At 37.4% G+C, this 14725-nt stretch overlaps 1 protein-coding gene across 6 annotated transcripts in view; it reads left to right on the forward strand.

Moving 5' to 3' along the window:
* Window positions 1–14725, forward strand: part of DCAF10 (DDB1 and CUL4 associated factor 10) — an 82584-nt gene that overhangs the window by 46685 nt on the left and 21174 nt on the right. For 5 of the 6 annotated variants that reach the window (XM_078372611.1, XM_035252395.3, XM_078372589.1 and 2 more), the window contains one exon: window positions 5639–5836. The exons of the other annotated variant lie outside the window; for it this stretch is intronic. In XM_078372611.1, the coding sequence (XP_078228737.1) occupies window positions 5639–5836 (198 nt within the window). The remainder of the gene's footprint in view (window positions 1–5638; window positions 5837–14725) is intronic. 6 annotated transcript variants of the gene reach the window in all.

Consider the following 14725-nt stretch of genomic DNA (forward strand, 5'->3'; position numbering starts at 1 on the left):
GGCACATGCCTGTAATCCCAGCTACTCAGAGGCTGAGGCAGGAGAATTGCTTGAACCTGGGAGTGGGAGGTTACAGTGAGCCGAGATTGTGCCATTGCACTCCAACCTGGGCAACAAGAGTGAAACTGTCCCTCCCAAAAAAACCCCGTTGGGGTTTTAAATCTATCTGTGCATTAAGTATTTTCTGTAGACTGAATAAAATATCTTTGTTATTAAAAATTTTTTTTTCCAAATATATGAATATGCTCAATTTTTTTTAAAAAGGTTGACTAGGCCAGGCATGGTGGCTCATGCCCATAATCCCAGCACTTTGGGAGGCTTAGGTGGGTGGATTACCTGAGGTCAGGAGGTCAAGACCAGCCTGGTCAACATGGTGAAACCCCATCTTAACTAAAATACACACACAGAAAAAATTATCTGGGCATGGTGTCAGGCACCTGTAATTCTAGCTACTTGGGAGGCTAAGGCAGGAGAATCCCTTGAACAACCTGGGAAGCAGAGGTTGCAGTGAGCCGAGATCGCACCATTGTACTCCAGCCTGGGCAACAAGAGCAACAACTCTGTCTCAAAAAATAAAAAAACGTTTTACTAACTTAATAGTAGCCTTTTAGAAAATATTTTTTGTATATGTTTTTCTCAATTATGTAATTTGGTTTTTTTTGAGACAGGGTTTCATTCCTGTCACCCCGTCTGGAGTGCAATGGCGCTATCTCAACTCACTGCAACATCTGCCTCCCTGGCTCAAACAATTCTCCTGAGTAGCTGGGACTACAGGTGTGTGCCACCACCCTTGACTAATTTTTGTATTTTTTGTAGAGACGAGGTCTCAGCATGTTGCCCAGGCTGGTCTCAAACTCCTGAATTCAAATGATCAACTGTCCTCAGGCCTCCCAAAGTACTGGATTACAGGCATGAGCCACAGTGCCCAGTCTCAGTCACATAATTTCTGTCAAATATGGAAGTCATTGAACTAGTTTTACTTCAAAAAGCATCATCAGGGCCAAGCGTGGTGGCTCACATCTGTAATCCCAGCACTTTGGGAGGTTGAGGCGGGCATATCATCTGAGGCCAGGAGTTCAAGACCAGCCTGGCTAAAATGGTGAAACCCTGTCTCTACTGAAAATACAAAAGTTAGCTGGGTGTGGTGGCGGGTGCCTGTGATCCCAGTTACTCTGGAGGCTGAGGCAGGAGAATGACTTGAGCCCAGAAGGTGGAGGTTGCAGTGAGTAGAGAGCATGCCACTGCACTGCAGTCCAGGAGACAGAGTGAGACAACATCCTAAATAAATAAATAAATAAATAAGTAAGTAAGTAAGTCAAGCATGGTGGCAGGTGCCTGTAGTCGCAGTTACTTGGGAGGCTGAAGCAGGAGAATTGCTTGAAGCCAGGAGGCAGAGGTTGCAGTGAGCTGAGATCATGCCATTGCACTCCAGCCTGGGCAACAAGAGCGAAACTCAGTCTCCAACAAACAAACAAACAAAGCATAATCAGCAAAGGTAAACCTATAAGGGAAAAATGGATTTGACAATATAAGAATTAAAATTTTGATTAGCTGAGCATAGTGGCATGTGCCCATAGTCCCAGCTACTCAGGAGGCTGAGACAGGAAGGTTGCTTGAGCCTGGGCAGTTGAAGCTGCAGTGAGCTATAATCACCACTGCACTCCAGCCAGGGTAACAGAGTGAGACCCTGTCTCAAGAAAAAAAGAATTAAAATTTTGATATGGTAAGAAGACATAAACCATATTAAAAGATAGAAATAGATAGAAAAATGCACAGTATTTGAAAAACTGATATATTATCTTTAAAGGTATTTTGGCAACTCAGTAATTAATACTAAAGTTGTAAAATCAGCAAGGAACATGAACAGCAAAGACATATAATTTTCTAATAAATGTGAAAAAGGTTCACCTTTACTAAAAATAAAAGTTTCAACTTAAAACAAGATGATTTTTTTCCTAGCACTTAAAAATTTTTTTTTAAAGACCTATGTGGCAACAATTTGGCAAATGGACTCTTCTAACTGCTGGTGGAATTGTATATTGGTATGTTTTTCTAGAGGACAATTTGACTATATTTTTTAAAAATGTACATTTAAAAAAATTCCTCTTTAGCAATATGTTTTTCTGGGAATATACTTAGAGAAATAAATAGGGATGTGATTAATATTTGGCTGTAAGTATGCTCATCTTAGTGTTTTCTAGTAGTAAAAAATTACAAGCAATACAAATACCCCACAATTGCATATTCATTTTAAAAAGAAGCTGGGTATGGTGGCTCACCCCTGTAATCCCAGCACTTTGGGAGGCCGAGGTGGGCGGATCATCTGAGGTCAGGAATTCAAGACAAGTCTGGCCAACTTGATGAAACCCTGTCTCTACTAAAAATACAAAAATTAACCAGGTGTGGTGGCACCTGTAATCCCAGTTACTCTGGAGGCTGAAGCATGAGATTCACTTGAATCCAGGAAATGGAGTTTGGAGTGAGCCAAGATCGTTCCATTGCACTCCAGCCTGGGGGACAGAGCAAGACTCATCTCAAAAAAAAAAATAAATAAATAAAAAGAATTAGGTTTAAAACCTAGAAATTAAGCTAAACATCAAGAAAGTGATTATTTTTGTGATGGATTTTTTTTCTTTAAAAGTATTTTCAATAGAAATTTTTTTTTTTATTGTTCTTTTTAAAATAAGAGATTGGGTTTTGTCATGTTGGCCTGGTTGATCTTGAACTCCTGAGCTCAAGTGATCCGCCTATCTCGGCCTCCCAAAGTGTTGGGATTATAGGCATGAGCTACCACCACACCTGGCCAGGAAATGTATTTTTATAATTAAAAAATAGTTACTGGAAATCACCATAGAATAAATCCATAATGTAATCCCTACTCATCTCTACTTTCCCACACACAGCACTCCTAACTGCTGCTTCTCAGAGGACACTATCCCCTTACAAGCCACCTTTGCTTACCCTTTGACCACTTAGGGAGTTCCTGCTCATCTTTTAGTCAACTCAAATGATACCATCATGAAGACTTTCCCAGCCACCCTCCACACAATTATTTTGTGTAATTATGTAGTTACAGTGTCTTTTCTGCTAGGCAGTGAACTCCTCTTTCATTTATTTTATATATTCTTTTATTTTATAATTATTTGTTGAATGCATATGTGTCTGGCACCATGTGTATTACATACTGCAGATCTAACCATGAGCCTAGGCAGACAGGTTCTTTCTGCCTTCAAGGAGTTTATAGCCTTGTAAAGTTGTTCCTTATAGTATAATATTGAGTATTACAATAGAAGCTCCCAGAATGCTTTGGGAACTCAGAGAATTGGTAGGTCTACCAGGCTGGTTAAACAGGGAAGGATTCCTGGAGGGGATAAGAGCTGAATACCGTTATACACCACGTAACAACATTTCAGTGAGTGATGTCATATACAACAGTGGTTCCATAAGATTATAATGGAGCTGAAAAGTTCCTATTGCTTAATATTTACTATGTTATACTTTTTATTGTTATTTTAGAATGTACTCCTCCTTTTTTTTTTAAAAAAAAAAAAAAACAGTAAACTGTAAACCAGCCTCAGGTAGGTTCTTCAGGAGGTATTCCAGAAGAAGCCACTGTTATCAGGAGATGACAGCTCTATTGCCTCTGGAGGCCTTCTAGTGAGGCAAGATGTGGAAGTGGAAGACAGTGATATTGATGATTTTGACCCTGTGTAGGACTAGGCTAATGTGTATCTTTGTTTATAACAAAAAAGTTTAAAAAGTATACATTTTAACATAAAAAAGTTTATAAAATAAGGATATAAAGAAAAAGTATTTTTGTACAGTTGTACAATGTGTTTGTGTTTAAGCTGTTATTACAAAAGAATGAAAAGTTTAAAAAATTAAAAATTCATGAAGTAAAAAAATCTGTAGTAATTAATGTTATTACTGAAGAAAAATTTTTAAATTAATTTAGTGTAGCCTAAGGGTACAGTGTTTATGTCTACAATAACGGACAGTAATGCCCTAGGCCTTCACACTGACTCAATCCTCACTCACTGACTCACCCAGAGCAACTCTCACTCCTGCAAGCTCCATCCAAGGTAAGTGCATTTTACAGGTATAACATTTTAAATATTTTATACAGTACTTTCACTGTATTTTTTCTATCTTTCGATATACAAATACTTATAATTGTGTTACAGTTGTCTACAGTAAACATGCTATGCACATTTGTAGCCTATGAATAATAGGCTATATACCATATAACCTCAGTGTGTAGTAGGTTATATCACCTAGGTTTGTGTAAATACACTCTATGATGTTCACACAACAACAAAATCACCTAATGACACATTTGTCAGAATGTATTCCATCATTAAGCCACACATGACTGTATTAAAAAGAAAGCAAGAATTAGCCAGATCAATGGGCAGGAGGAAAGTTGTTTCAGGTAACAGAAAGAACCTGTGTAAAGGCCTGGCATTTGAAAACCATGATCAATTTCAGGAAGGTCATTATGGTATTTGTGGATATTGAGGTTGATTTCTGGCAATTATATGTAAATTTATCTTGGAAGAAGCACCAGAATTCATTTCTTCTGTAAGAGATTAGGATAACAGCATGTATTAAAGAAAGCACTCTAGGCCGGGTGCGGTGGCTTAAGCCTGTAATCCCAGCACTTTGGGAGGCCGAGGCGGGGTGGATCACGAGGTCAAGAGATCGAGACCATCCTGGTCAACATGGTGAAATCCTGTCTCTACTAAAAATACAAAAAATTAGCTGGGCATGGTGGCACGTGCCTGTAATCCCAGCTACTCAGGAGGCTGAGGTAGGAGAATTGCCTGAACCCAGGAGGTGGAGGTTGTGGTGAGCCAAGATCGTGCCATTGCACTCCAGCCTGGGTAACAAGAGCGAAACTCCACCTCAAAAAAAAAAAAAGCATTCTAATGTTAAACGAAAATTCAGCATGAATAGTTTATTTTTTAAGTATTTGTATTAAATATATTGTCACTAAGGATTGAGACGTTAGTGTAAAATAATAAAAAGTCTGAATTATAGAGTATTTTAAGTCTATTTCTTAATCTTGACTGGTCCTAATAAAATGTTGCTAAGAGATTATTTGGGAAATAACCTTGAGTTAAAAGATTTAAAATAATGGCAATCCTTTTAGCAATTTTTGTATGTAAATGTGTTCTAAATAGAAAAAGATGTTCCTTGTAGCAGAGCAAATATTTCTCATGATTTTGATTATGTGTATTGTGTCCCTCTCAACAATTAAGTTTTCAAAACTTCCTCTATCTCCTATTAAATTCTCTCTCATCATTTTTGTTTCCTATAGATTCTCAACTTCTTTTTTTCCCTTCTATCACCGTTTTCCAAACACTTAACCCTTTGAAATTTCCAATTCCAAATAAAAATCAGTAATTTAAAGCAAATGGATCCAATTGCAACGTGACTGTCATTAAAGCATAGTACCCTGGCTCTGTGATTATGTGAAGTATGCTTTTTATAGTATATCAGGGTCACTGGGTTTATAGTGTGTGTATAGTCCTTTTTCTTTATTTCTTGATTTGGTAATATAGTGACTGTTTCTTAAATCAAGTTTCCTTTAAAAAGAGATTAAATGAACCAGGGTTTTGTTTCTCTGCTTTTATAGATTTCTTGATAACCGGCTGTTTGCTACCTGCTCTGATGACACTACAATAGCACTATGGGATCTGAGAAAATTGAACACCAAAGTATGCACTTTACATGGTCACACTAGCTGGGTGAAGAACATCGAATATGATACTAATACAAGACTCTTAGTAACTTCAGGATTTGATGGAAATGTCATTATTTGGGACACTAACAGGTTTGTGAATAGGAGATCATGTTAGGATTACAAACAAAAACATTTTTTAAAAGATGGTGAACAAATTCAGTGTGTCCTGGCCTCAAGAAAGAAACTGGCTTTAGGAAAAACAATCAAAAAGTGATATATCTTTTGTTACTTGTACCTAGTCATATACTGCAACTAAAAATTTTGGAGAAAATTATCTAGGAAGGAGTCCAACTAGTATAGTTAATGATGAAAACTGGCTTATAGAGTTTCCTGAATTTAAGGAAAAAATATTTTTGTTATTTCTCCTGTAAAACTAAACTATTTCTCATTTTTTGTTCCTCCAATTCTACATACATTTATTTTGTAATATTTGTTCTTTGTTTTCATGAATTGAAAGAGTAGGTTTAATTTGGAGTGGTACTGATCTGAAAGGGAATGTTTGGAAATAAAGCCTGGGGCAGTTTTTGTTGTCACTATGTGGGGAAGAGAGATAACTACTAGCATTTAGTCAGCAAGGACCAGAGTTCCTAAACATCCAGCAGTACACAGGTCAGTGTGCACAGTGGACTAATTGTCCCACCTAAAATGCCAGTTATGCCTCTGTTGTGAAACATTCCAGTAAAATGTCTCCTTATAAAGAAATTGACATTTAAAGAGTTGAGGTTTGAAAAATAATTAAAATATGCCTGCTTCGCTAGCAGTGGTGAAATGATAATGTACTAAACACACCATGATCATTCATGCCCCCCTGATTTTTTTATTTTTTGTAGAGAGGGGGGTCTCGCTATGCTGCCCAGGCTGGTCTTAAACTCCTGGGCTAAAGTGATCCTCCTGCCTCTGCCTCCCAAAGTGCAGGGATTATGGGCATGAGCCATTGTGTGTGGCCATCGTTTCTGAAATATTCTTTTTAGAAGTCATATGTTAAAAGAGAAGGGCTATTCTTAGAGATTTCTGCTATCCATACTCTTTGAGTGGAAGACAAAACTATTGGTTATCTTTAGACAAAGACAAGCATACCTACTAAATGAATTTGTTTACTAAAATTTAGAAATAAAATTTGAATAGAAATATAAATGATAACTTCCAAATTAGTATAGGGTAAAAAACTAATAAAACATGATTAATCCCATAGAAGCAGAGAAGGGAAGGAAAAAAAGAGAATTATTCAAAAGAACAGGTAAATTGGGAAGCACAAAACTAGTCATATACTGCAACTAAAAATGTTGTAGAAAATTATATAAGAAGGAGAGCAAGTCATATAGTTAATGATGAAAACTGGCTTATAAAATGAGTTTCCTGAACTTCAGGAAAAATATTTTTTGTTATTTCATAAAGCATAAAACTGGTAGACAGATAACCTAAGCTTCAATCCAAACAGTAATAATTGTGATAAACATATATGGACTAAACTGTCCAGTTAAACATAGTGTTAAATTAGATTAAAAATAAAACAGAACTGTATTTTCTTTGTAAGGGACACAGTTAAAGCATACAAACCCGGCAAAGTTGAAAGTAAAAGGATGAGAAAAAAAAACATAATTATTCATCAAAGACAAAACAGTTGTAGCTACATTAATAGCAGATAAAATAAACTTTAAGGCAAAAAGCATTATTATTGATAAAAAGGTTCTCTAACAAAAGATTCATCTCATAAAATATAAAAGAATTAGCGGCTTATATGCACCTAAAAACATAGTGTAAAACTATAAAAAGCAAAAGTATCAAGCTAATATAAATGCAAAGAAAAAAAAGTAGACAGAATTACAAGAAAGAAGTGAGAAATCCCCATCTCAGTGGAAAATATTAACAGCATTCTCTCATTTACTAATAGATAAGATAGCCAAAAATGGGCCAGGCATAGTGGCTCATGCCTGTAATCCCAGCACTTTGGGAAGCTGAGGTGGGCAGATCACTTGAGGTTAGAAGACCAGCCTGGCCAACATGGTGAAAACTCCATCTCTACTAAAAATACAAAAATTAGGCCAGGTGTGACGGCTCACTCCTGTAATCCCAGCACTTTGGGAAGCTGAGGTGGGCAGATCACTTGAGGTTAGAAGACCAGCCTGGCCAACATGGTGAAAACTCCATCTCTACTAAAAATACAAAAAATTAGCCAGGCGTGGTGGCTTGTGCCTGTAATTCCAGCTACTTGGGAGGCTGAGGCAGGAGAATCACTTGAACCCAGGAGATAGAGTTGCAGTGAGCCGAGATTGCGCCTTTGCACTCCAGCCTGAGCCATGGGGTGAGACTTCATCTCAAAACAACAACAACAAAACAAATAAAACACAAAAATTAGCAGGGCCTAGTGGTGTGTACCTGTAATCCCAGCTACTTGGGAGGCTGAGGCAGGAGAATTGCTTGAACCCAGGAGGTGGAGGTTTCAGTGAGCCAAGATCGCAGAACTGCACTCTAGTCTGGGTGACAGAGTGAGATTTTGTCTCAAAAAAAAAAAGACAAAAATGGATAAGGCTGTGGAGGATTTTAATTTTATTAATAAGTTTGATATATTACACATATTTAGAATTCTGCTCCCAAAAACTAGTAAAAACATCCTCTGAAGTGAACTTAAAAATTGAGCATATACTGAACTACCAAGTAGGTTTCAGCTGGTATTGAAGAACTATTATCACACAAACCATTTTCCCTGATCTTAGTACCATTTAGTTAATAAATAAAAATTCTCATGTTTAGGAACTTAGTCTCACTTTTAAAGAATTTATGGATCAAAGAAGAAATCATACTGAATACAGGTTGAAAATTGAGGAACTAAGCATCTTATTAAAAAAACTGGAAAAAACTAAAAGGATAAACTCAATGAAAGTAGATGTATGGAAATGGTAAGTTTAAAAGCACAAAATTTATAATGTTAAAAATGAAAATATAATAGAGGATTTTTAAAAGCCTGCTCTTTGAAAAAAGCTGATCGAATAGGCAACTCTCTGGCAAATTTCATCAAGAAATAAAAGACACAAATAACTAATACCAGCGTTAAAAAAGGAGACAACAATATAGAATAAAATGATAGATAAGCTTTATGCCAATATACTTGAAAACTTTGATGAAATAGGCCATTTACTAAAAAAGTAAAAGTATTCACGTTTACACCTTAGCAAAAGTGGCCAAGGAAGAAATAGAAAACCTGAAATAGACCTATTACCAGGACTAATATTTAGCCACTACATACTGGTTTAGCCGAAGCACTATTAAAAGATTGAATATATAGGCACTGCCCTGAGTTACCCTCTGACACCCAGTGACTACCCAGGCCCCTCTTCTAGGGATACCTCCCTCAAAACCTTCCCATGATTCCTTAGCAAAAGTCCCCCTTAGACAATATGGCGATTCCAGCACCCTGTTCCAGCACAGCCATCTGCATTTATTCTGACTGGCAAGTGTTCATGCAATGCTTGTTATTTAAATATTCTGATTATCACCTCTGCCATACCCATTAAAGAAATGGAAAAAATATATTAAAACCTACCTATAGTACTAATAAAAGAGCAGGTCTGTCAGTTTTACAGGTGACTTCTACCAAATACTGCAAATAAGAGAACATTCTAACTTTATTAAACTGATCAGATTCTTGAAAAAGGGAATTCTCCTTGTATCATCTATAAAAAACGAGTATGACCTTGATACCCAAACTTAACAAAGATAATATTTTTAAAAAGGGCCGGGAATGGTGGCTCACGCCTGTAATCCCAGCACTTTGGGAGGCCAAGGTGGGTGGATCACGAGGTCAAGAGATCGGGACCTGGCCACATCCTGGCCCACATGGTGAAACCCTGTCTCTACTAAAAAAAATACAAAAATTAGCTGGGTGTGGTGGCATGTGCCTGTAGTCTCAGCTACTCGGAAGGCTGAGGCAGAAGAATTGCTTGAACCTGGGAGGCAGAGGTTGCAGTGAGCCAAGATTGTGCCACTGCACTCCAGCCTGGTGCCTGGTGACAGAGCAAGACTGTCTCAAAAAAAAAAAATTCTAAATGCAAGGAAATTGAACCTTACCGTATAGTAAATATCAGGACCAAGTTGGGCTTACTCAAGGAATGAAGAGATGGTTTATCAATAGAAATTATATTAATATAATTACCCACATTAACAGATAAAATGGATAAACCTGTATGATTGTTTCAAATGAGGAATAAGATTCAACATTTAGTCATAATTAAAAACAAAAGAAAGGAGACATAATCAACCTTACAGAAATCAAAAGGATTAATAAAGAATACTATGAGCAACTTTATGGCAACAAATTAGACAATGTAGATGAACAGGTAAGATATCCAGGGAGTCATAAATTACTGAAACTGACAAGATAAACAGAAAATCCTTAGATTTATAGACCTACAGCAGGTAAAGAAATTGAATTGGTAAATTTTTTTTTTTTTTTTCAGATGGAGTCAGTCACTGCAACCTCTGGCTCCTGGGTTCAAGTGATCCTTCCACCTCAGCCTACTAAGTAGCTGGGATTACAGGCCCCCTCCACCACCCCTGGCAATTTTTGTATTTTTAGTAGAGACAGGGTTTTACCATGTTGGTCAGGCTGGTCTGAAACTCCTGACCTCAGGTGATCTGCCCACCTCTGCCTCCCAGAGTTGCTGGGATTACAGGTGTGAGCCACTGTGCCTGGCCTGAATTGGTAATTTAAAAATACTCCCACATGAAAGCCCAGAATCAAATGGCTTCACATAGTAAATTTACATAGTAAATAATAATAATCCTTCATAAACTCTTCCAGAATATAGAGGAGACAGGATGTTTTCCAACTCAGTCTTTGAGTCTAGTATTATCCTGATACCAAACCAGACAGACACCGTAAGAATAGAAACTACACAGCCAGGCACGTTGGCTCACGTCTGTAATCTTAGTGCTTTGGGAGGTGGAGGTGGGTGGTTCACTTGAGGTCAGGAGTTTGAGACCAGCCTGGTCAACATGGTGAAACCCCGTCTCTACTAAAAATACAAAAATTAGCCAGATGTGGTGGCACATGCCTGTAATCTCAGCTACTTGGGAGGCTGAGGCAGAAGAATCATGTGAACCTGGGAGGTTGCAGTGAGCTGAGATCACACCATTACACTCCAGCCTGGGGGACAGCTTGGGGGACATGAGAGAAATTCTGTCTCAAAAAAAAAAAAAAAAACTCTCAAAAAAACGGATGGAAAAATCCTCAACAAAATATTAGCAAAGCTAACAATATATGTAAAACATTTTTATGTCATCACCAAGTGGAATTTATCCCAGGAATACAGGATTGGTTTAACTACCAAAATCAGTTAATCTAACACATGATACTAATAAAGGCCAAAACCCATATGATCAAGACAGAAAAGCACTTGACAAAAATTTCTTTGTGATAAAACTAGGCGTAAAAGAGAATGTATTCAACAGCTAAGAATCTTGCTTAACATTGAAAGACTGAATGCATTCCCCCTAAGATTGGAAGCAAGGCTCTCACCACTTTTATTTGATATTATACTGGAGGTACAACATTGCACTGGAGGTGCAATCAGGTAAGAAAAGACATTCAGATTGGAAAGGAAGAAGTAAAACTGTCTTCATATGCAGGAGATATGTTCCTGTATGTAGAAAATAGTAAGGAACTACCAAGAAATCCACTAGACCTAAGAAACAAGTTTAGTCAATTGAAAAGATATACAAGGTTAATATAAACAATCAATTGTATTTCTACTTATAAGCAATGAACAATCCAAAAATGAAGAAAATTTCATTCACAATAGCATCAAAAAGGGTAAAATACATAGGAATAAATTTAACAAAATAAGTATGAGATTTGTACACTGAAAACTATAAAACATTGCCAAAGGGAATATAAATGTAATGTAAATAAATGGAGAGGTATTCCATGTTCATGGATTAGAAGACTCTGTATTATTAATCCATAACAAGTACTGGCAAAGGTTTTGGAGAAACTGGCACCATCATTGCTGAAACTCACATTGCTGGTGGGAATGTAAAACGGAATAGTCACTTTAGAAAACAATTTGGCAGTTTCATAAAATGTTAAACATGGAGTTACCATATGACTCACCAATCCCACTCCTAGATATCTACTCAAGAAAAATGAATGTACATGGCCACAGCAAGACTTGTACATGAATGTTTATAGTAGCACTCATAATAAGCAAAAAATGGAACCAATCCAAATATCCAGCAAGTGGCAAATAAACAAAATGTGTTATATTTATGCAACAAAATAATATTTGGCAATGAAAACGAACAAAGACTTGATACATGCTATGACATGAAAGAACCCAAAAAAATTATGCTGGGTGAAAAAAGCCAACTTGCAAAAGACTACTAACTCTATGAGTCTATTTATATGAAATATCCAGAATAGGTAAATCTATAGAGACAGAAAGTCGATTAGTGGCTGCCTGGAGCTGAGAATGGGAACAGAGAATGCTTGCTAATAGGTAGGAGGAACCTTTTAAGGTGATGAAAATGATCTAAAACTGGATTGTGTCGATGATTGCACAACACTGTAAATTTAATCAAAAATGACTTAATTGTACACCTAAAATGAGTGACTTTTATGGCATGTAAGTTATGCCTCAATTAAATTCTTGAATCATTAAATAGAGACAGAAGGAAATGTATCAAAAGTATATACTAAAAAAATTACAGCACTTTTTTTTTTTTTTTTTGAGACAGAGTCTTGCTCTGTCGCCTAGGAGTGCAGTGTTGCAATCTTGGCTCACTACAACCTCTGCCTCCCAGGTTCAAGCAATTCTCCTGCCTCAGCCTCCCCGGCAGCTGGTATTACAGGCATGCCTGGCTAATTTTTTGTATTTTTAGTAGAGATGGGGTTTCACTGTGTTAGCCAGGATGGTCTCGATCTCCTCACCTGGTGATCCACCTGCCTTGGCCTCCCAAATTGCTGGGATTACAGGCATGAACCACCGTGCCTGGCTTACAGCACATTTTAAAATGGTGAACCTTAAGAAGTTTTCTCCATAATATATAGAAGGAGGACTTGCTCACTGTTACCACTACTGTTCATCAGTGTCATGGGATGAAGTAGGGGAGGGTACTAGTTGGTGCAATAAAATAAAGAAGAAAACAATTATATATGGATTGGAAATAAGAAAACATGATTATTCACAGATGATTTATCAGGATTGGCAAACTATTTCTGTGAAGGACCAGATAGTTCATATTTTAGGCTTAGTGTACTATATGGTCTCTAAGCTGTCACAGATGCTACATAAATAAATAGATGTGGCTGTGTTCATACAAACTTTCTTTATAAAACCAGGCAGTAGCCAGGCACAGTGGCTCATGCCTGTAATCCCATCACTTTGCAAGGCCAAGGTAGGAGGATTGCATGATCCCAGGAGTTTGAGACCAGCCTGGGCAACATAGTGAAACCTCATCTCTAAAAAAATTTTAAAACATTGGCCAGCTGTGGCCATGTGTGCCTGTAGTCACAAGTACTCAGGAGGCTGAGACAGGAGGATCCCTTGAGCCCAGGAGTTCAAGGTTGCAGTGAGCCATGATTGCACCACTGCACTCTAGCCTGAGTAACAGATTGACACCCTGTCTATAAAAAATAAATAAAACCAGTAAGTGGGCCAGATTTTGCCCATGGGCCAAAGTTTTCTAACCCCTGATCTATACAGAAAATCTTAGAAATTCCTCAGAGAAATTATCAGAGTTAGAGTTAACAAAGGTCATTTGATATAAATTATGGAAAACAGTAGAGGTTCCTCAAAAAAATCAAAGAACTACCACCATATAAGTCCAACAATCCTTCTACTAGGTATATATCCAAAGGAAATTAAATCACTATGTCAAAAAGATATCTGCACTCCCATGTTCATTGCAGCACTATTCACAACAGCCAACATACGGAGTTAACCTAAACATCCATCAATGAATGAATGTATTAAAAATGTTGTAATATACACAGCAAAATACTATATAGCCTTAAAAAAGAAGGAAATTTTGTCATTTGCAACAACATGAATGAGCCTGGAGGACATTATATTAAGCAAAATAAGCCAGGCTCAGAAAGACAAATATCACTTATATGTAGAATCTAATAAAGTCAAAAACTCATAGAAGCAGATAGTAGAATGGTGGTTAGCTGGGACTGGGGACAGGTGAGTGGAGTACAGTAAAGGGGAAATGTTGGTCAAAAAATACAAAATTTCAGTTAGGAGGAATAAGTTCAAGAGATTTATATTGTACAACATGATGACCATTGTTAATGATAATTTACTATTGTTATATAATTGAAATTTATTAAAAGTAGATTTTAAGTGTTATCATAAATGCTGAGTATGTGAGGTAATGTATATATTAATTAGCTTGATTTAGCCATTCCACAATATTTCAGACATCAAGTACACCATTAAAATAATTTATTTTTTTTTTAGGCCTGGCATGGTGGCTCTCACCTGTAATCCCAGCACTTTGGGATGCCAAGGTGAGCAGATCACTTGAGGTCAGGAGTTCAAGACCAGCCTGGCCAACATGGTGAAACCCTGTCTCTACTAAAAATACAAAAATTAGCTTGGTGCGGTGCCACACGCCTGTAATCCCAGCGACTTGGGAGGCTAGGGCAGGATAATTGCTTGAACCTGGGAGGCAGAGGTTGTGGTGGGCTGAGATTGCGCCATTGCACTCCAGCCTGGGTGAGAGTGAGACTCTGTCCAAAAAAAAAAAAAAAAATTTTTTTTTTTTTTGAGATAGGGTCTCACCCTGTTGCTCAGGCTGGAATATAGTGGCACAATCATAGCTTACTATCACCTTGACCTCCTGGGCTCAAGCCATCCTCCTGCCTCAGCCTCTCAAGTAACAGGGACCACACGTGTATGCCACTCCGCCTCACTACTTTTAAATTTGTTTGTAGAGATGGCATCTCATTATGTTGCCCATGCTGGTCTCTAACTCCTG

The sequence above is a fragment of the Callithrix jacchus genome, chromosome 1, assembly GCF_049354715.1.
Source record: "Callithrix jacchus isolate 240 chromosome 1, calJac240_pri, whole genome shotgun sequence".
Taxonomy (NCBI): domain Eukaryota; kingdom Metazoa; phylum Chordata; class Mammalia; order Primates; family Cebidae; genus Callithrix; species Callithrix jacchus.